General features: G+C 38.7%; 2 protein-coding genes across 9 annotated transcripts in view; one reads left to right on the top strand and one right to left on the bottom strand.

The window, feature by feature from the left end:
- Nucleotides 1-19,515, bottom strand: part of LOC129732826 (solute carrier organic anion transporter family member 74D) — a 41,896-nt gene extending 22,381 nt beyond the window's left edge. Inside the window, exons 1-4 of the mRNA XM_055694106.1 lie at nt 19,128-19,515; nt 18,717-19,062; nt 10,814-11,034; nt 10,222-10,750 (exon numbers count right to left, since the gene is read on the bottom strand). Coding sequence (XP_055550081.1) covers nt 10,222-10,750; nt 10,814-11,034; nt 18,717-19,062; nt 19,128-19,209 — 1,178 coding nt within the window. The 5' untranslated portion in view covers nt 19,210-19,515. The remainder of the gene's footprint in view (nt 1-10,221; nt 10,751-10,813; nt 11,035-18,716; nt 19,063-19,127) is intronic.
- Nucleotides 1,829-20,926, top strand: part of LOC129732827 (solute carrier organic anion transporter family member 74D) — a 41,055-nt gene continuing 21,957 nt past the window's right edge. For 2 of the 8 annotated variants that reach the window (XM_055694111.1, XM_055694112.1), the window contains exon 1: nt 1,839-2,023. The gene's annotated coding sequence lies outside the window, so the exon portion shown is untranslated. Of the gene's footprint in view, nt 2,024-2,043; nt 2,168-20,926 lie in introns of those variants that run through there. The other 6 variants (XM_055694110.1, XM_055694113.1, XM_055694116.1 and 3 more) reach the window with 6 other exon arrangements.

Here is a 20,926-nt window from a genome sequence, read left to right on the forward strand (position 1 = left end):
CTTGGCTGGAGGAACGAGGTTCAATAAGACTCCTTCCTTTTGACAAAAAGTTCTACTTATAATAAAAGTGACCAGAGGTACAGCACTAAGTACCTCTTCAGGGAATTGTAATTGTGACGCGGTGTTAGTAGGAGGAACGAAGTTTCGATAAGACTCTTTCCTCTTGACATAATAAGTCTTTCTTAGAATAAACCTGACCAGAGGAACGTTGGGTGAAGTCTCACTCCAAGGAATCATAATTTGGCGATATTGGTAGAATACAAAGGAGGCTCGGTATTGTAGAGCAGTAAGCTCAAAACGTAAGGGTAAAATCTCACACACAAGCACGGATATGAATGAAAAAAGTGTATCATTGACTTCAATAGTAATACTGGCCAAAAATATGAAGTGCGGAATACTGAAAACACCTGGGCAATATCACAATAGATCAAATGTCTCTGGTCGCAGTAATGAGTCCATACAGAGAAAAAAAAAAGTACAGCAACCCAAAGCAGAGAAAGTCATGGGGACCCATTCATGCTTTTACGTCGTCGGATCGGAATAATATATACACTACAAAGGTAATGCTCTATATCTGGCGGGATCAGGTCGGTGTTATTTATTATTAGCTGATAAAACCGTAGAAAACCATTACTGGGGAATGGTATCGACTTCCATTGAAGCAATTAAGCCGATTACTGCACGGAAAACAGCCACAATATATGCTGTGGCACGGAAAAGCGATTCTACTGCATGACAAAACTCGACCTTATACTGCCAAAGTCGTTAAAGCTTATATAAAAATGCTTAAATGGGAACTCTTACCTCACCCGCCATATTCGCAACGTTTATTTTAGATTCATGTGATTCCACCTTTTTCAAGTTAAAAATGATATTCCCAGTTTCGCAAGACACAAAGAGATTTTATTCCGTATGTAATACGAATGAGCGAAACATGGGTTTCATTTCTGAACTGGACCGATCGAGCTCTCAGCCATGCAACAAAATTATACGTTGTATGGTGTTGCGACTTGCGGCTCGGAAAAAGGACAATCTAATTGGTCGCAAACTGTGTTTCAACATGGCTTGACAATTTACAATAGTACAAGCATTTAAAGGTGAATGTTTTAGATTTTCCTTATACTCACCTATAGACCTCCCTTAAAGATATTCTACGAAAAAAAAAACGTGAAATAAATTCGATGGCTAACAAACCCTATCAATGCAGTAAACTTTAGTTTAAATCTGTCTCTCTCTTATCGAAATATTTTCACAGAATGCATCCCAATATGGCGGAGAATGTCAATTACTCAAAAAATTATAGCTCATGAACGATGTATCATGAGACCAAAGTTAATAGTAGTACTGAAAGTAGTTTGTATATATATTTAAATAAACACGCGCACCAGAAACACAGAATCAACCTGTCCCGCCAAAATTTCGCGTTACAATTATAATAAATATCTCGGCGAAGAAGAATGACGAGTCACGTGACACAACCGCCGTAAGCTTATTCTAGAAAGTGATAAATTGCCTGAGATTGCCCACGACAACGACCAGTCCTTTCAAGCCTTTCAATATGCAACTTAAATAATAAAATCTTGTCTGATGGCGCAAGGCGATAAACCTATTTACGGCAGTAATTTATCGGTGATCCAATTGAACGACAACGCTTGTTCCGATACACGGCCGAGAACCAATATTCATGCGGCAGCCGCAGTCACCGCCGCTAATGCAATCGTTCGTTATAACGTCTCGCTGGTAAGTTATCACTGGTGAAATTTCTATCACAAGCACTAAGCCGCAGCAACGGCTGTAGCCACCGCGCCGCCGGTATTATCCTCACCGATCATTGCAATTTAGTCTCCGGTAAGACTCGGTCCGGTTCGCATCGCGTTTCACTCGACTGACGCAGCTTGTGTTTTGTGTTTGATAAGGTCGCGGATTTGCACCGCACTCGCGAGATCATATCCGAGCTAGCCTGTAAGATCCATGCTGAATGTAGCGCGTATAGCTGAGTAACGTGATTCTCAAACAGGCGATTGTATGATGTGTTGTAAAACAACTTTTCAGAGAAGCGCCATTTCGTGCCTTCAACCGCAGACTTCAAAATAAGCGTATATGTTTTAAAGTGGTTTTAGTAGTTGAAAACACACTGTTTTTGTGGTTTGAGAAAACAGGTTTTGAAGTGTGTACCGTGATCAATCTTTAAAAAAATAACGCTAGCCACATAATAAATACCTAGGATCGTATTGATGCAGAAAATTTCTATGTAACACCTATCGTATTGAAGGCGACGGAGAACGATCAAGTGATCAATGTTTGTGTTGAAACTAAAAAACAGCGGCAAAGTTTACAAATAATAACTCGACTAGAACAAACACTGAGCAGTCATTTCTCGGATTTGTGCTGGTTTACCTCAACTAGCTTTTACAGTTTTCACTGTAATGTGTGACATTGAGCATCCGCTAATAATTGCTACTGAAGAGTGAGACGAAGCGTTGACTTTCTAAATTATAATCACGCTCATTATCATGAGCGTTATAATTAACGGCTCGAGCATTGACATAGTATCCTGTCAGCATCATTGCGAATCATTAGACACTACGTATGTAAAGTATTGGAAAGTTTTGCTTTACACCGAGATCGAATATAGCCCATGATTTGCAGCTGTGAATAACGATGTTGTTTTGTATATTCGAGGTGGTTTTGGTGGTAGTGAATAAGTTTTAGTTAGTGAAGATTTTTTTCAACAAATAATCAATTGCGATACACGTATGCAATATAAAATAAGATATAAAAATTCGGTTCCATTGTTGGAAGACGCGCTGTAGATAATTAATTGGCAAACCACATTTTCAACCATAAACAAACACAACAAAGAAGTACCTTGGCTTAACAGTATCGATGCTCGCACGTAGGAGGTATAATCTCCTTATTAGCTGTGACGCAGGAGGTATAATCTCCTTATTAGTGTTCGACATCGGAACGAAAACGTTGGGTCCGCGTTCCGGTCCGGTAAAAAATCGGAACTAGCTCGTTCCGGCTCGATTTGGGTCCGGTCCGATTGGCTTCATTCCGGTTCCGGTCCGGAGTCCGGTCCGAAGTCCGGGAACAAAAGTTGCCAGTTTTTTCGAGAGCGTTATTTTAGTAAAAAAAATTATTGTTTCTAATTGAAAAAGTTGGAGGGTGGTGTCCAAGACACGACCGCAAAGTTGACGTAGGACTACGATAGTTTCATATTTTATTTTGAGACTACAGGCTACATTTGATTTAGGCGCGTTTTAGGCATCGTACACAAATTACGTAGCGCTAAAAATCTAGATTTGTTTGTTGTCCTTATAAGGACTGTTGTCGTTTAATTTTATATCGGATATAATGTTGATCGCTTTTTTTTGTTGCTACCCCGATAGAGGAGATTAACACATTTTTATGATAACACAGTTAAAGGCTGTTTGCACACTGAAAATTTGACGGCCCATGAACTTTGAAAGCCAGCATTTCTAAACCTTTGTTTGGCGTTTTTTCATTAGAGGAAGTGCCGGCTAATGTAGCTACTACTGATACTGATCGCTACTGCACAAAAGCAGCTTTTACTAGAGGAAGTGCCGCTGCACCAGCTAGCCCCAATATCGCTGCTAATACCTTTGCTGCTGCTGATGCTATCCGCTCCCACAGCTGGTACTGTTAAGTAAGAAGTATTGTAGTCGCTATCTAGGACTAATATGAGCAGTTTCGGCTGAACAGGTTCTTATATAGGCCGAAAAGTGCATTCCGAATTACTAGGTCTGTAATTCTGTCGACCGTGCTTGGGAAAGCAATCATATAACGGCCAATCAGATCAATCAAAATTTGCTCTTCAACAAGGATTGGCCATTTTCAATAATATAGTTGCTTGTCATATTAGGCTTGACAATTTTTAAGGTTCCATAATGCAATAATTTATTTTTTATGCAGATAATAAAAAATTTTTCGGTGTTGTGCTTATAACTGAAGGAAAAGATAATTCAGTACGTTCTGAGACATGGAGATGAAGTCAAGTTTATAACTGTTCCAACATTTGAATGTGTAAATTATTTCAATTAGGTATTTATTTCATCCTGAAAAGGACAATTTGCTGTTTAATTCAATATGCGATATGATGCCGATCACTTCTCTGCGTTATCACTGACAGTGCGAATAAGGTATTTCTTGTGCTAGATAACACAGTGAAAAGTTGTTACACTCAAAACTAGACGGCCCCTGTATTTTAAACGCCAGCTTTCCAGAACGTTTGTGCAGTTTGTGTGTTGTCAAAATGAGGCAATTTTTCCTTGGATGCATTTACTAGTGCCCGCTGTCGCACAGAGACAGCATTTCACTAAAGGAAGTTCCCCACTGAATCAGCTGGCCCTGCTACTATCGATGCTGAGCAAGGATGGTCAAAATCGTATCAGATAATTATTATGAGAAAATCCTATTGGATTCTAATCATGCATACATGCGATGTTTTGTATCGACTCTCGAGAAGAGACCTTATGTGACAAATAAATTGCCGAAAGAGTTCTCCGTGAACATCATAACCTATTAACTATATGCGAGTTTGTCGCCGTTTGTTCACACGCTGTTTCGATTCTCTCATCGCCTCCAATCGGTAATTCATTATCGTCTCCCGATCCGATCGAGCCGTGGAAGGAAAATCTTAGGTTTGAAGCATGTGAGTGAAAGTGTCCTGATAATCGTAAAATTGCATCGCAAACCAAAAACTCAGAGAGGGAAAAAACTGCAAGCGGCAGAACAACTAAAAAGCAGTAAAAACAGGAATACCAGATTTACAGATTTATCTGTAAATTAAGATTTTCTGAGTCCGTAAGCGATTTTGTTTTCTTCAATTTGCAAAAATTTGTTGTTACTTATTGCATAGATTGCAAACTTTTTTTCGAATCTGTTTATATTTGCGCATCTTTTTCCAAAATGTGTGCAGGTTTTTGCTTGTTTAAACAAAATTGCTTATTTAAATAAAGACATCGACCAACATACATCAGTGAAAAGTGAAAAATCCTTCTACGCAAATAAAACCGACGAGAATAGGTACATTGAGTTGACGATAACAATAGCAAGCAACATTTTGTTAAACGATGAAAAATCTATTTTGCTGTCAACACTTGCGACTCAGAAAGAAAGGGGGATAATTTTCCAAGCGATCGCAATCATTTCCTTCTTTCGATAACTATCGTCTCGCGATTCTTCTCTTTTGTTTTGACACTTCAATTCTATCAGTGAAGAGTCTCTGAGAGAAAATAAATTATCTCAACGAATCTCCGAATTGGCTCACTCGGACTGGCAATCGTACGATAATTGCTACAATCGCCTGAGTGACGAAGTTGACTCACACGCTGAAAAAGATCGAATATTTATGGCCGATCACCATCATTGATGCTGAGACCCGCTGCAACTGCTGCGCTATTCGTTGCCTTGCCACAGCTGCAGCCGCTATCCGCTGTCATTGGTATCCGCTGCACTGTTGCTGCTACTAGGGGAGTACTTCTGTTGTCGTTGTCTAGAACTAATATGAGCAGGATCGGCTGAAGCAGGCTCTTATATAGGCCAAATACACATTTCAAATTACTAGGTCTATAATTCTGTCGACCGTGCTTGGGAAACAATCATATAACGACCAATCAAAGGTCGAATTTTGCGATTTGACAAGGCTTGACAATTTTTAATAGTACAATAGTTCGAATAATAAAATTACAATTTTATGCATTTGGTAGGAATCATAGAAGATTTGTTTATCTATTGAACGGAGAAAATCCATCGAAAACTAACCGATTTATTAGCATTTGGAATTGGACATATTTTTAACTTTTCCGGTTTTGGATTTTCATTTTACATCCCTATGTAGCCGAGCTTCCTGAGAGACATAGTTCTACGTCAAAATTTGGTGTATAGTAACAAAAAAGGCTTGTTCTACAATTCTCAAACTGATTGAGCATGTATGCCGATGGCATTCAATTAAGCACAAACTCAGAACAAGTTGTGCGAGTCTATCAGTTGTTCAAATAGCGAAAAAAAATGTAACAACCAATGTCTTTCTAATATTATAAGAACCATGTGATCAATTAAAGCATATATTACAGGTTAGAAAGGCGAGCAAGGCCACATTGATTGACTTTTAATAAAAACAGAATATCAAAAAGAATGAACAATTTGCTGCGTTCTATGACCCAAATTGAATATTTTTTTTTTTTTTACCGAAAATGTCCGGGGTCCGGAAAGCATTACCCGGTCCGTTTCGAAGTCCGGATGGCTCCGTTCCGGTCCGGTCCGGAAAATAATCGGACTTTGAAGGTTCCGGTCCGATCGGACTTCGGACCGGACCGGACCGGACTTTTACCGGACCCTACCCGGTCCGATGTCGAACACTACTCCTTATACTTTACCAGCATTTTGGAGCGTTTTATATTAGTGTCAAATTTGCCAGTTTTATACGTAAAAGTTCTAGCTCTAATCTCTTATGATGTTCTTCTAGTTCGCGCAAGTTTTCTAGTCTGATTGCGCACAAAACTTTTGCGAAAGTACCTTGGCTTAACAATGTGCAATATAAAATAAGATATAAAAATTCGGTTCCATTGTTGGAAGACGCGCTGTAGATAATTAATTTGCAAACCACATTTTCAACCATAAACAAACACAACAAAGAAGTACCTTGGTTTAACAGTATCGATGCTCGCACAAAACTACCACATTTATTTGTTTTGTACCGCTCGGATGCGTTTTCTTGATCCGCTCGGGTGGATGGATAGGAACAATAGAACGTTTTAAAAAATTAAATCATTTTTACTAAAATGACGACTGACTTTTTAAATAGGGTAAATTATAATCACAATGTTTTCATTAAAACTTTAAAACACAAACTTTTGTACCGTTCATTTTGAATATGTTCGAAATTCGCTGAAACATACACCGAATTGGGGGCAATAATCTGAAGTTGCATAATGACTGATCACGAAACAAAAATAAAACAACTGTTAGCGCTGTGACGCAGGAGGTATAATCTCCTTATTAGTGTTCGACATCGGAACGAAAACGTTGGGTACGCGTTCCGGTCCGGTAAAAAATCGGAACTAGCTCGTCCCGGCTCGATTTGGATCCGGTCCGATTGGCTTCATTCCGGTTGCGGTCCGGAGTCCGGTCCGAAGTCCGGGAACAAAAGTTGCCAGTTTTTTCGAGAGCGTTATTTTAGTGAAAAAATTATTGTTTCTAATTGAGAAAGTTGGAGGGTGGTGTCCAAGACACGACCGCAAAGTTGACGTAGGACTACGATAGTTTCATATTTCATTTTGAGACTACAGGCTACATTTGATTTAGGCGCGTTTTAGGCATCGTACACAAATTACGTAACGCTAAAAATCTAGATTTGTTTGTTGTTCTTATAAGGACTGTTGTCGTTTAATTTTATATCGGATATAATGTTGATCGCTTTTTTTGTTGCTACCCCGATAGAGGAGATTAACACATTTTTATGATAACACAGTTAAAGGCTGTTTGCACACTGAAAATTTGACGGCCCATGAACTTTGAAAGCCAGCATTTCTAAACCTTTGTTTGGCGTTTTTTCATTAGAGGAAGTGCCGGCTAATGTAGCTACTACTGATACTGATCGCTACTGCACAAAAGCAGCTTTTACTAGAGGAAGTGCCGCTGCACCAGCTAGCCCCAATATCGCTGCTAATACCTTTGCTGCTGCTGATGCTATCCGCTCCCACAGCTGGTACTGTTAAGTAAGAAGTATTGTAGTCGCTATCTAGGACTAATATGAGCAGTTTCGGCTGAACAGGTTCTTATATAGGCCGAAAAGTGCATTCCGAATTACTAGGTCTGTAATTCTGTCGACCGTGCTTGGGAAAGCAATCATATAACGGCCAATCAGAGCAATCAAAATTTGCTCTTCAACAAGGATTGGCCATTTTCAATAATATAGTTGCTTGTCATATTAGGCTTGACAATTTTCAAGGTTCCATAATGCAATAATTTATTTTTTATGCAGATAATAAAAATTTTTTCGGTGTTGTGCTTATGACTGAAGGAAAAGATAATTCAGTACGTTCTGAGACATGGAGATGAAGTCAAGTTTATAACTGTTCCAACATTTGAATGTGTAAATTATTTCAAGAGAAAATATTAACTTTTCAATTAGGTATTTATTTCATCCTGAAAAGGACAATTTGCTGTTTAATTCAATATGCGATATGATGCCGATCACTTCTCTGCGTTATCACTGACAGTGCGAATAAGGTATTTCTTGTGATAGATAACACAGTGAAAAGTTGTTACACTCAAAACTAGACGGCCCCTGTATTTTGAACGCCAGATTTCCTGAACGTTTGTGCAGTTTGTGTGTTGTCAAAATAAGGCAATTTTTCCTTGGATGCATTTACTAGTGCCCGCTGTCGCACAGAGACAGCATTTCACTAAAGGAAGTTCCCCACTGCATCAGCTGGCCCTGCTACTATCGATGCTGAGCAAGGATGGTCAACATCGTATCAGATAATTATCATGAGAAAATCCTATTGGATTCTGATCATGCATAACACGCGATGTTTTGTATCGTCTCTCGAGAAGAGACCTTATGTGACAAATAAATTGCCGAAAGAGTTCTCCGTGAACATCATAACCTATTAACTATATGCGAGTTTGTCGTCGTTTGTTCACACGCTGTTTCGATTCTCTCATCGGCTCCAATCGGTAATTCATTATCGTCTCCCGATCCGATCGAGCCGTGAAAGGAAAATCTTAGGTTTGAAGCATTTTGTGAGTGAAAGTGTCCTGATGATCGTAAAATTGCATCGCAAACCAAAAACTCAGAGAGGGAAAAAACTGCAAGCGGCAGAACAACTAAAAAGCAGTAAAAACAGGAATACCAGATTTACAGATTTATCTGTAAAATTAAGATTTTCTGAGTCCGTAAGCGATTTTGTTTTCTTCAGTTTGCAAATATTTGTTGTTACTTATTGCATAGATTGCAAACTTTTTTTCGAATCTGTTTATATTTGTGCATCTTTTTCCAAAATGTGTGCAGGTTTTTGCCTGTTTAAACAAAATTGCTTATTTGAATAAAAACATCGACCAACATACATCAGTGAAAAGTGAAAAATCCTTCTACGCAAATAAAACCGACGAGAATAGGTACATTGAGTTGACGATAACAATAGCAAGCAACATTTTGTTAAACGATGAAAAATCTATTTTGCTGTCAACACTTGCGACTCAGAAAGAAAGGGGGATAATTTTCCAAGCGATCGCAATCATTTCCTTCTTTCGATAACTATCGCCTCGCGATTCTTCTCTTTTGTTTTGACACTTCAATTCTATCAGTGAAGAGTCTCTGAGAGAGAATAAATTATCTCAACGAATCTCCGAATTGGCTCACTTGGACTGGCAATCGTACGATAATTGTTACAATCGCCTGAGTGACTAAGTTGACTCACACTCTGAAAAAGATCGAATATTTATGGCCGATCACCATCATTGATGCTATTCGTTGCCTTGCCACAGCTGCAGCCGCTATCCGCTGTCATTGGTATCCGCTGCACTGTTGCTGCTACTAAGGGAGTACTTCCCAAGTAACAAAACTGGTTTTATCAAAGTTTTATAGCGCTGTTTTGGCTGTATTGAACGCTATAAAACTTTGACAAAACCAAATTTGTTACTAGGGTTCTGTTGTCGTTGTCTAGAACTAATATGAGCAGGTTCTGCTGAAGCAGGCTCTTATATAGGCCAAATACACATTTCAAATTACTAGGTATAAAGAGTTAAAACATATCAAACAAGTAAAAAGTTTGTTTCAAGCATAGCCCAATACTGCAACAGAACAAAAGTTGCTATAGAAGCGTTCACCACGATCCGCAATAATTCTTCTATTTGGTTGAGATCAACAATTGGTTACGGAAAGCAACGGAAATCTTCTACGTTGCTATAATCTATCAAAAATATCAGAATTCTTTAAGAAATGTCAACACTTTTTAGTCAATTTACCCAAAATGAACCTTATTTCACCCATCCATTTCTACTAAAAAAGTTTGTCTACATTACGAAGTGACGTTCTTTCATGTGTTGATCAAGAGTTCTTCCATTAGAAATTATTCATTCAAATGGAGGTTATAACAGCCTTCTCCTACTTCTTTCACACACCTGCCGGGTAAAAGTCATAAAGCCAGTACGTAACAAACATAACTTTACAAACAGACGAATCAAACTTACCTCGGACTGGGATTCACCTTGGCAATGATCAATCCGGCAACCACCATCGCAAGCGCAACAACCGGCGTTCGCAGCAGATTGGTAATCAAACGCGAAGTCCATTCGTCATTTAACCCATTGACGTGTGAAGTGGGTAGGAAAAATCTGGACTGCAGGTAGTTCTGCTCGTGTGCATTGAAATTGATAATTCCGGTTTGAATAAACACCAGCGACAAAACGTTGAAGATCAGTATGCTGTTGGTGAAGACGCGTCGCAGTGAGGCTGCTAATCCAATATCCGCTAGCCATTTGGTGCCGGCTAGTGACTGTTGGCTATTGTTAGTAGCCGTCTCGATAATATCATCAGCCGCCTGTCTAACCAGCGTGGACAAAAGCCGTTTGGGAAAAAGAGCTATTAGGAAGCCGAGAATGAAAATGATGGGAGCAATTATCACCCAACCAAGCCACCAGCCCAACGTCGTTGCTCCCACGGCTAACGCTACCGCTAATCCGAACTGATGACCCCAAATACGAGCCGCCAGCGCACATGCTGCAAATGTGAAAGTTTTACCGCAGATCGATTGACAATAAGCTCATTACCAATGTTACTAACCTATATGACTTGGGCTTTGATGCTCTCTTATATTATCGTCTATATAACTCATTCCTAAGCAGTAGAATGCAACATTGGCGATTCCGATCAATGCCTGGGCAATGAACATCAAAACCAAGGTAGTGATGGCCCATGGTTTTTCGAGCTGGATGGCGGCTGATTGCTCTAATATACAAATATTTTTCACCTGTATTGCGGCTATCGTTGATGTTTCATTAGAACTGTAAAGAGTAAATTTTTCAATTAGAGAGGCCGGGGGTGCTAAATAATACGATCGCCGCTGTTAATAAGCAGCACTTAGTTCATAGCGAGAGGCAAATGTTAGGATTTATCGGGCAGACCGCAACTACAAGAACTATTCTCCATTTTTTTGTCTAAGTATTTTAAGCAAGATGGTATAAGAATATGGAATCAATCTTGCTCTAACTCTTTTATTCAAAACGTTTGAAATTTTTAGTGAATGTGGAATCTCACATTTGGGCGCCACATTGCTACACATTTGGTTTTCAATTGAATTGAGGTTAGTTAATGCGTTATGCACGATATTAGTATTTGATTCTAATATCAGCGACAATACCTACCAATCACACGCTCGTGTGATTTTTTTGCTCCTGATGAAAGTTCGTTCTGTTTGGTGCTTCACGTTTACGCTGTCTTTCAGTTCGCAACAAATTAACACATACATAAATTACGTCAATTGAGAAATTACCTACTGAAGCAGTAAAAATGTAAAATGGGGTTTTTGATGCGGCTTTGCTTAGTACCCTTTGAATAAATAATATTTTGATTCAGGTATTTGCATACCTACCCGTCCCGGGCAGCCAATTTCTTCAGAAAATTAGGAGCCGCCACATTCCATATGGACAGGAAAGTCGTCTTTTTAGACCCCTTTGTTCCCCTCCGGTGGACATTGACCATACTCCCTTCCCTCTCTATTTGTCCAAGTGGACATTCTCTTACAAAAAAAAAAAAAACAATTTAAAAATGTTTGTTTCTGTGTTTTTTATAGGTTAAACATAAAAAAATATTTGCAAAAGAATAACAAAAACAATGCCAAATTCAGCTTGGACCAGAAAAGCCATAATTGAAAAAAATCGCATCAAAATTCAGCTCAAAAGGGCCGGAAAGCCAAAAAAAGAACAGAAAAAGGCAAAGCAGAAATTGATTCTAAATTTTGCCGCAAATGGTTCCAGAATCAGAAGGGATTTTTGTTCAATGAAATAATGATCTCGAATAGATTGTTGCCAAAATTCAAAAACTTCTCTTCAAATCAGCAAAGAAATCCAAATACTTGCAAACGTCGTTGCGGGACAGAGTGGTCTAAAGACCATTTTTTTCGAAAAAGAGTTTTTCGCATGAACCGCATCTACTCAAAAAGCTGAAGTTGGGAGATTAAAAAATTTTCGAAAAATCGAACTTTAAAGCTGATTTATATCGTGTTGAAATTTCGTCCGAAACAGAATGGCCATTTTGTTTCGGAACAGAGTGGTCTATGTACATAAATCGGGGTAATACTAACATGTAACACGTAACATGTAGCATGTTACATGTGATAAGTAACATGTCACTTGTTCTGTACATGTCACACGTAATATGTAACATGTTACACGTAATGTAACACGAAAAATGTAACATGTAAAATATTATGTAACATGTTGTGTTACATGTAATGTTACACGGGATATCTTACATGTGACATGCTATATGTATCATATAACATGTGACACTGGCCATTTTATACGAGTTACCGTCATTTTCATTGTCATTTACCAGGTTTGTGTACATAGACCACTCTGTTCCGAGACGATTCGAGGATTCCAGTGAATATATATATGAAGTCAGAGTGGTCTATGTACATTGGTGAGATAAAATCACCGATTTCGCAAAGAAACTGTTAATTTTATGTATGCCAATGTTAAACCACTTCATAACCCTCATATTAGAACATTTTGTTAGAAAGAATCCGTTAAACAAAATTTTACTCAAAGATTTTTCGAAAATTGCTTCTCCTGGACAATTTGCTCGATGGCACATAGACCACTCTGTTCCGCAACGGCTCAATTATGCATCGAATGATTGAAAACACTTCTAAGCGGAGGAAAAACAACACAATAGACTCAGAAATCCACTCTAAAATGATTTCCAGTGAAACGAAATTTAAAGTCAAACAAAAAATGTCAAACCTTAGATCAAAATTGCTGAAAAGAGTGATGAATCCGAGCTAGTGAAGTTGCACAAAGAACCACATGTATGGCAACTTGAGATTAGTTTGCCATCTTCAGTGTACAACAGTTCAGTAGCTTCCGCTTTATATAAATCCATAACGGCGCCGGCCACGTCCTTACGATCGTTAGGATGAGAAAGGATGTTGTAAGGAAGGAGGTGTAACAATCGTTGTTGTTGGAGACTGAGTTTACCTCTGCATCTCCACGAATGCGACGGAAAGAAAAGGTATGTGTCACCGTGGTAAGTGACCAAAGCGAACAATATTGCGCGCGAGGTTAACTCATTACGAATATCACAGCGTTCCACTGGCTGTGAAGTATTTCAAACACAAATCTTATACCAGCAATAAACTTATTCATTGAATATTATCTTACTAGAGACCGACACAACGAAGTTTTTCTTGTGAGCTAGACACTTTTTAAGAAATAGTATATCCCGGCTATGGCCAAGCTAGATGCTTGAGCTGCTTAAAATCGTTATACTCAGAGCAACACATTAATGAACAGTTCTAGATAAATTCTAGAAAAAAGACTCCAATCCAAATTCGCATAAACTATCTCGTTCAATTGAAAAAGGTAAACAGATAAACGACTATGACTGCGACACGCATGAATCGATATCAAAAATCGATTCTCAAAATTGCTGAAAAGAGTTTCTAAAATACAGAAATAGACAAACCTGATTTGTAACTGTAATATAGTTACCAAACAAGAGGCCAAAAACAAAAAGGATTCAAAAATAATTTAATATGGATGGAAGCTTCTGTAAAAGCAAAGAAGCGTCTCTAAATGGTAGCAAAAAGCATACAAAAGTTTATACTGAAAACCGCAAAAAGTCGAAAAGAAGATAATTCTGAATATAAATTTGAGTAAAAACACGTTAAAGTAAAAAAAAAACGAAAACTTTCGAAATGCATCTGAAGGTAGGAAATATCGATTATAAATTTTCCCCAAACCAACTCGAAACTTTTTAAATGAGAAAATGATTTAAACCGGGTTAAAAAAATGAAATTTACTTTGAAAACATAATTGAGACCAAAAACGAAAATAATAACAAAGCAATAAAATTTAGGGTAGCGAACGGCTTCGGCAGTGGTTTTCTTTGGTAGGTTTTTGCAATAATCTCATGGAGAAACCTACCGAAGAAAGCCGCTGCCAAAGCCGTTCGCTCCCTACATATATATTACGAATAGAAGTCAATTAGAATTTGCAAAATTTTCATACATATTATCACATGTATTTCAACCTTTAACTTAAGAAACCATAATAATTCCGAAATCAACTGGAACCACTTTAAAACATTTACAAAAAATATGAGTACATGAGTTCAAATTTAAAGCCAAATGGCCCAAAAGCGTCTACAAAATAGAACAAAAGATCACGGTCAGATTTCAAATTTGTTAAAAAGTGGACAAAAGTAAGATAAAAAATGATTTTCAATAAATCTCAATAAATATCATGACATAGGTAAACCAGAATAGACAAAATCATTAACTAAATTTAACTTAAGCGCTCCTAAACGCTGGAAAACGTGGAAGCAAAATAACTCAGTGCAACAAAAATTTACTTTTTTTTCTGCCTTGGTTTCTTGTATTTTTTTTTTGTATTTTGATGCAAAACCAAATTTCCTCGAGTTTGGACATATATCAACTTGAGAAGCAACAATGGCGCCATTTTGAACTTTTAAGAAATCGGAAGTTTCGATGTTTTTTCGACGCAATTTTGTTTTAAGACCAAATATCAAAATTCTAAGAGTTTGTAGACATATCAGCATCTTCTTACCCATCTTTTGAAAAAAAAGATCCTAAATCGGACAAAAACTGAGCTCAAAACGGTGATTCTACGAAACCGGTTTTGACATGGTTTTAGTATATGAGCTGAATAATATCGAATAATTTTGAGCATTAATGGTAATGGGCTAATATCTAAAAGTGGTAGTCAAATTATGCCTTATATTTAGTAAAAAAGTCTTAGGAACCGGTTGGTGGGTGATCCATGTAAAATGTCAGCAACATATCAATTTTGCTCCAATTCCTAAATACTAAAATAGATTCTTCTCGACGTTAGATTAACTTATTTGAAATCCCCTTAAGTGTAAGCGATACTCAAAGATACAGTAACAATTTGTCTTTACATGATCCTCCCCCTTTTGCGGAGAGGGGGTTGCACTCTCCCCGCAAAAAGGAGAGGTTTATATGAAGACAAATTTTTATTGTGTCTTTAAGTATCGCTTACACTCTTGATTAAACAGATGAATTCAACACAAATAATTCATGTATGTTGCATACATCCCTGGTAGCAATATTGGTTTATTGCGCTTAATACAGCCCAAACAGCGCTATAAAATTTTAACAAAACCAGTTTTGTTACTTGGGATGTCCGCGTTAAATATAAGTGAAAATCTTTGAATTCCATTTACTACACAAAGCTAGATAACTTGGGAAAAGTGTCAAAAAAAGCCCCGCACGACGGTATAGTACCCTTTTTCTTAGTTCTCATTGAGTTCAACTCAAATAATTCGTTAATGTCGTTACATATCCGCGTTCGATGAAAAGCATTAACCCTGAGAAGATAATCATGTTTTGATATGCGCAAAATGACAATCGTAAATCGACTCCCGACTTTCAAATGATTAAAACTACTAAGCTACTTTTTCCTCATAAATTATCTAGTAATGATCATTATGATGTTAACACATCGAAAATAACAAAAACTACAATATAGGTTTTACCATTTCTTCACTGAATAAGATAAAACGAGAAAAAAGTATTTATTTAGTTTTAAACGACGTTAGCGTATTTTTCTTCACACTAACCTTTGATTTTTTGTGGTATCAACCTCAACCTTAGTAATTCTTTTTCTTTATTGTCTTTATTAAACAGGTTTTCAGCCATTAGGCTGGTTCAACTCTGGAAGAATAAGTACAGTGTATAAAATAACAATCTTATTTGCATCTTTTATTTTCTCATATTTTGTTAAAAAGGTCAGAATCCTTTAAAAAATGAAGCAGAGCTGTCTCGCTAGAAGAGTCGTTTTGTAGTGCACTGGAGATGTTGGGATCAATGTTGAACATTTGTCGTTGTATTTGGTATTTGTGACAAAAACATATTACATGCTCAACAGATGCATGTACTCTGCAGACGTCATACTGAACCCGGAATTCCCCAGAGTCCATTGCGTAAGCGAAACAGCTATGTCCAGTTCTCAGTCTGGACAGATTTCGCCTTTCAATCCAGCTTTGCCGGGCCTTCCATTTTGTGACATCTCTTTTAATTTTTTTCTCGCGAATAAGTCTCTTTCTTAGAACCAGGATCTTGCCCACGCCTCTACTGTAATATTATTTATCCATGCCTTTGCGTCTTGTGCTGGAACATCCCTGGCGTACAGTGGCGCTCGTCGATCTAGAGCAGCAAGTTTATCAGCCGTCTCATTTCCTTCTACATTTGCATGTCCGGGCACCTACATTAGCGTTACGTTGTCTGTTATATAATTTCTAACTGCTTGAATCCATGGATGTTTTGGAGATGGGGATTGCAGAGCTCTGATACAGCTAGCCGAGTCTGTAACCACAACTGCGGGTACAGAGTTGTTGGAGGTTGTAGCGATAAAAAGGGCCGCAGCTTCAGCTGAGAAGACTGAGCACATTTTTGGTATCTGGTAGAAGTTGTATATGTCATCATCACAAATTCCGATTCCTACCCGGTCGCCCAATTTTGATCCATCCGTATAACGAATCACATGGTTTGGATATTTAGTCCGAAGGTGTTCCTTGACGACGGAGGGTATCTCTGGTCTGTTTTATCTGGCTCGGAAGGTGTTTTTTATGGTGCTGTCAACCGAAACGGGTTTCTTAGTCCAGTCGCAAGCTCCATACCAGTGGATCCTGGACACCAGTGGGAGGACCTGACCGGTCATGGTTCTAAGGACTCGGTACGCCTCATTGAGGAGATGGAATCCTCTTGTTGATGCGGAGGTTTTTTTCTAGGATATTAATTGTTCTACATGCTATCGTTCTTGCCACAAAGAATTCAAAGGGCATTGACCCTCCTTCTGCATGAACTGCTCGAGCTGGGGTGGATGGAAGCAATCTTTATTGATTCGTCGGAAGCAGAACAGGTTAACTCAATACCGTAAACTATTTTCGAATCAATCAACGCTTTTGCGACCCTTGTCGCCTTATCTCGATTGCAGCACCACTGCGTACAAAGTCTTGAGCAGACGCAGTCTGGTGGCGCATCCAGTTTTGACAGCTTTAAAGTGGTTTTTGAAATTTGAATGACGATCGATGTTGACGCCAAGTATTTTGACTGTTTGTTTCATGGGGATATTATCAGAATTAATTTTGACTGGCCATTTATGCGTCATGTGATTGTTGCTGCAAATGTGTGTCAAGGAACTCTTCTTGGCTGAAAAAGAAAAGCCACAGGAGGCCGCCCACTTCCGTATTGCATTTTCTGATGCCAGAGCCTTCCTTCTGAGTGGTGGAATTTTTTTACCTGATATCACTAGAAGGATATCGTCCGCGTACACTATGATGTGTATATCTTTTGGAAGTTGCTGAAAAATAGAATTCATTATTATTATAAATTTTGTTACAGCAAGAACTGAGCCCTGTGGAACATCGGTCTCCTCTTTCTTGATTCCAGAGCGTTGGTTTCCTATCTGGACTTGAAAGGTCCTATTATTTAGAAAATTTTTCACAAAATGGACAACATGGCCGCTTAAACCCCATTCTACTAATTACTGTAGGGCCTTCGGAGCGCAGGCCCTGTTGTATGCTTTCTCTATGTCTAAAGTTACAAGATCAGCATGTAGATTGCGTTCCTTGATGTCTCCCAGTATTTGATTTAATGCCGCGAAATAAGTGTTGGTTCCGCGTCCCGGTCTGAAAGCATGCTGTCTATGATCTAGTGCTTGAATTTGGTCAAGATGTTTGACAAGCCTTCGGTTGACCATTCGTTCCATGGTTTTGCATAGGCAGGATGTGAGAGAAATTGGACGATAGCCGGACGGCTCGATGCATCCTGTTTCCTGTTTTGGTATTGGTATTACGATACTATGATTCCAGTCCGGAGGAAATGTGTCAGCCCTCCATTCTTTGTTGCACAACAGTAACAGAGTCGTTTTACCTCTCAGAGGGAGGTGTTTTATAAGTGGGTATCCCACTTCATCATCTCCCGCGGACATTCCGTTTGCTTTGCTTAGCGCAAAAAGTAGTTCTTCTAGCGTAAATGCGTTGTTAATCTCTTGTTTTTTCTTGTCAATAGGAACCGGGAAGCTATTTAGTCTGTGGAATATTTTCTCTTCGGATAAAATTTGGATCATATCTATTCATTGCGGAGGAGTAACTCTTTTAAAAATTGGTAAAATAAAAGAAACAGCAGGAAACGATTCAATATTAACTAAAAATTTTACATTGTTTTGCTAACTCAAACTTTATGACAAATATACTCATGTCATAAAAGTATGAAAACGATTCATACCATTCACCCCAAACCCCATGAATAAACTTTAAGCAATGTTTCCAAAACACACTCAATGTGTTAACCCTTTGATAGCAAGAACCCAGAAAAGTGAGGATAGCACGATAACGACCCTGCGATTGCGTTACACATTCGCAGAAATCGCGATAAGCGCGTAGCTCTGGTATCATAATGTACACAACGAAACCAACATACCTGTGAGTCAACGTCGGAATGATAAGCAGCAGCAGCCCAGCGGCTTGCAGCATAAAAGTTCCGCCCAACCACGAGACACGATGTAACCGATTCCCCCAGTATGTCACCAATAAGGCGAAGAGACCTTGCGAGATTCCGCTGGACACCAACAGCCAATCCACGATCAGTGGGTCGAACTCGTGTTCATTTGCAGCTTGGTGGGCGGCCACCCTGAAGTATGATTCAACCCCGCCCTGTACGAAGCCACCCAGGGATAGGATAATCAGAAAGGCCGTCGATGTACCCAATTTTTGACAGCCCGCTCCGTTGCAGTAGTTGCATGCCCTGATTCCGCAGTCGATAGAATCTGGAATGAGCAGATTGTTAACCATCAACACTTCTCGATGAGTGTCACCATCATTGCACACTTGCCCTTCCTAATGTGGTTAGCATTGGCCTGGAACTGAGGTAACCGGTCCTCGTCGTCACGTATTAGAGATGCTGGTCTTATCATCTCGCAGCAGTTATTAACCTCACAAAAGCAGTATAAAGAAATATGCAAATTATGATACACTTTTACTAACAGTTACACATATTAAATGATCGGATCGTCGGAAGACGGATACTTTCACTGCGCGAATTCACCGGGAACTGAAACCTGTTCTTCGTTCGCAAGACTCCCATAACACAGATAAGGGTGATAATATCTAATCTTATCTGAGTGAACGAACGAATGCTCCATTCCGCAGAGGTCGATAGAGCCGAAAAAAGCCAAAGTTTTATCAGTTTGCAGGTTGGAGGAACCCACCCAAAGTATTGTTAGCTCCAGCCATCCGTTCGTACAGCTACGCATGGTTTCCTGGGAAGTTGTGATATTGAAAGGCTTACCTGAGCACAACGTTGCGATACAGTTGTGCGATGAGTTGCTGCAATACATCCGAGCGGTGCGTCACATGCGGGACTTGAGTACCAAAACTTAAATAGTTTAAAATGATGATGAACTGTCGATTCTATCTAACTGTGCTAAATTCTTTTATTGTTTCAAACACATTTAATTGTTTTAACCGGTTGAACATATTTTATACGGATACACATCACGCTTATTGGATAATGCTGCAATTATTTTCTTTTTGTTTTCGATTTTTTACAAAACCTAAACGTTACGCCTTGATTATTTTAAGGTGAAACTTCATTGAAACCAAAAATGGCCAGCTTCGAGTCACCACTTCGAATTTTCGAAAGGTGTCATCCATTAATAATGTAAGGACTTTTTTCGAAATTTTCGACCCCCCCTCCCCCCATAATAAGGCTTAGTAAGATTTTGCATTACCCCTCTCCCCCCCCCCACGAATCTTACGTAAGATTGTCTTTTAAGGGAAAAAAATATTTTCGAAGGTAAAACATTTTTTTTACACATAGCATATTCGTAGAGGATAAAACAAAACAAGTTAATACAGTTAATACTATGTCTCACAGCTGGTCTCGAGGTACGATGCTGGTCTAACAAGCCAGTCGTCGTAGGTTCGAGTCTCGACTCAGGAGAGACTGTTAGTGTCAGTAGGATCGTAGCGCTAGCCCCGCAATTGTCCTGTACACTTAACAGTTGGCTTCGAAGTCTGTGTATAATAAACAGAAGGTCGAGCTCCGATACGGAATGTAGCACCAAGGCTTTGCTTTGCTTCTTACTATGTTAAAGTAAACAAAATTCAAAATTAAGTAGAAATGAAGTAAAGTACGCAATCACCCAGCGACAGCGAATTCACTGCTTTCCCAACGTTCAACCACATACATAAGACATACGTAGCACTCAGGAAGAAATCTTCCAAAATAGTTGGTACAAAATGAACTACTCGAATGGTACCACGCTCTGAATAAAATCTCTATTTGAATTGTTTTTGAAGGGAGTGTACCTGCGTTTGTCTCGTTTCTACTCGAAAAATGCTGCATCGATTTTGTAAATAACGTTTTGACAGTTCCTTATGGGATTTTCTTTGGGGCTCGATAAAGCCGAAAATTTATTTTGTTCATTATTTGTCGAACAGTTGGACAGGACGAGGTACGGAGTACTATGGGGCAACGTGTACCAGAAAAAAACGCCAGTGTTACGTATGTCTTATGTATGTGGTTCAACTGTTATGATCGCAGGGATAAATAATTCAACTAATTTTATTTTTTTTTCTAGTTTTGTAAACTTTTTTTTTCAGTTTTTGTTTTCATTTTTTCAATCTTAC

Source organism: Wyeomyia smithii, chromosome 3 (assembly GCF_029784165.1).
Source record: "Wyeomyia smithii strain HCP4-BCI-WySm-NY-G18 chromosome 3, ASM2978416v1, whole genome shotgun sequence".
Classification (NCBI taxonomy): Eukaryota; Metazoa; Arthropoda; class Insecta; order Diptera; family Culicidae; genus Wyeomyia; species Wyeomyia smithii.